Source organism: Glandiceps talaboti, chromosome 6, assembly GCF_964340395.1.
Source record: "Glandiceps talaboti chromosome 6, keGlaTala1.1, whole genome shotgun sequence".
Classification (NCBI taxonomy): Eukaryota; Metazoa; Hemichordata; class Enteropneusta; family Spengelidae; genus Glandiceps; species Glandiceps talaboti.
Window position 1 is genome coordinate 21,055,609 of NC_135554.1, and position 1,483 is coordinate 21,057,091.

The 1,483-nt window shown below is 41.5% G+C and overlaps 1 protein-coding gene across 1 annotated transcript; it reads right to left on the reverse strand.

The window, feature by feature from the left end:
* Positions 1 to 369: 369 nt before the first annotated feature.
* On the reverse strand, positions 370 to 993 carry LOC144436958 (dynein light chain Tctex-type 5-like). The gene has a single exon (XM_078125826.1). The coding sequence runs from the start codon at positions 991 to 993 to the stop codon at positions 370 to 372; it is 624 nt and encodes a 207-aa protein (XP_077981952.1).
* Positions 994 to 1,483: the final 490 nt, after the last annotated feature.

The following is a 1,483-nucleotide window of genomic DNA, read 5'->3' on the forward strand; positions in this document are numbered from 1 at the left end:
ACAATGGAAATATTTTAGTTCTACCGCGTCATAACTCATTAAAAATCGTTTAAGAAAGATATACGAGTACAGGTGTTTCAAATATGATAGGGTTATTTTCATTGCTAAATATGTACAGTTCTACCATATTCATATATTTAATGTTCGTTGGTTAAAAGTTGGATGAGTTTGAAATTAAATATTAAGTACACTTGACAATGTGACAATCTCGAGTCAACTGAAATATTTGATCGAAATGACATTAACGCTATGAAAAGGCTCTACTTCAGTTATTAATGAGTTTATGACAAACGCAATTAATTATATAAATTTCGACCAGAGCCAAGCTTGAAAAAAATGAAATGTTCGCAGTCGTGGTAACCATGTGTGTCATTCGAAGTAAATGCCATACACTGTTGCTACGGCAAAGATTGAATTGTTGGCGAAGGTTGCCGAGGCGTAATTGTCCTGACCTGTGTTCCAAAGACACCGACTTGCCATCTCAAAACCTTGGGACTGTACTGCCCCAACAACAACATGTACTACAATCTTGTGGCGTTCAAAATTTAAGTCCTTCACTCTGGCCTTAATGATATCGGTGAGAGTCCTTGTCAGCATACCAGCAGACGACGCCCCGTAGCATTCATCTTCGCAATGATGTTCCAAGACTTCTTCGATCACTTTTCGGACTTTATGCACTTGGAATTTCTGATCTTGATCCGGCTCTGTTTTATACGTGTTGTCCTTCTTCATGTCTTTCATTGCATGTCTTTCACGAAGTATCGCGAGGGCCATAGCATGGCTTCGAAAAGCTCCCGGACCGAGTGAGTAGCGGGGTCCCATTCCTGGAACAATAACTGACGACAAACGTCGTTGTACACGAGACATCCGACGAGCTGGTCCCGCCGTTGCGAGTCCGTCTTGTTGACCTATCACAGCGCTGGTTTCATTACTAGAATGTGTCGATACAGACGGTCTACGGAGAGGCTGGTTGTCGCTTGATCTCGACTCCATAGTTCAAGTTAAGTTCTGGTTCCTAGATACGAGAGACCACGACAAGTAGCTTTACGCTCCGCTAGTTTGTGTATATTGTTGGACGATGGCGAAGCGTTCGTAAAACACAACCCTAACGATGATCGAAGTCTTCCTCACTGACCACCTGTCTGGTATAAATTACGTTTTGTCTACCGAAGTCTTGCAATGTAGTAGAGTAGAATAGAATAGAATGTAAATACGTGTATCCAAGTGGGTAGTCGTCGACCTTGCGTCACAACAGGTCAGTACCTACAAGTATGCTGTTCGTAAATGACAGCCCTCGTGATAAACACACGGCCAGAATCTAAGACATGTTGGTCATGCCCCTTAGGACAATAAATTTATGTTCAGTTCACCTGAAAGAAAATACATGAACAAGGTATATCAAAGCAATACGAAGCATCTGTCATTTGAATAATGACATCAACGGCACTGAATTCATGTACAAACAGCTGTTTTTGCGTGATTT

What these genes read in the sequence shown, in the direction of transcription:
- LOC144436958 (XM_078125826.1), bottom strand. Translation starts at nt 993, where the DNA reads ATGGAGTCGAGATCAAGCGACAACCAGCCTCTCCGTAGACCGTCTGTA.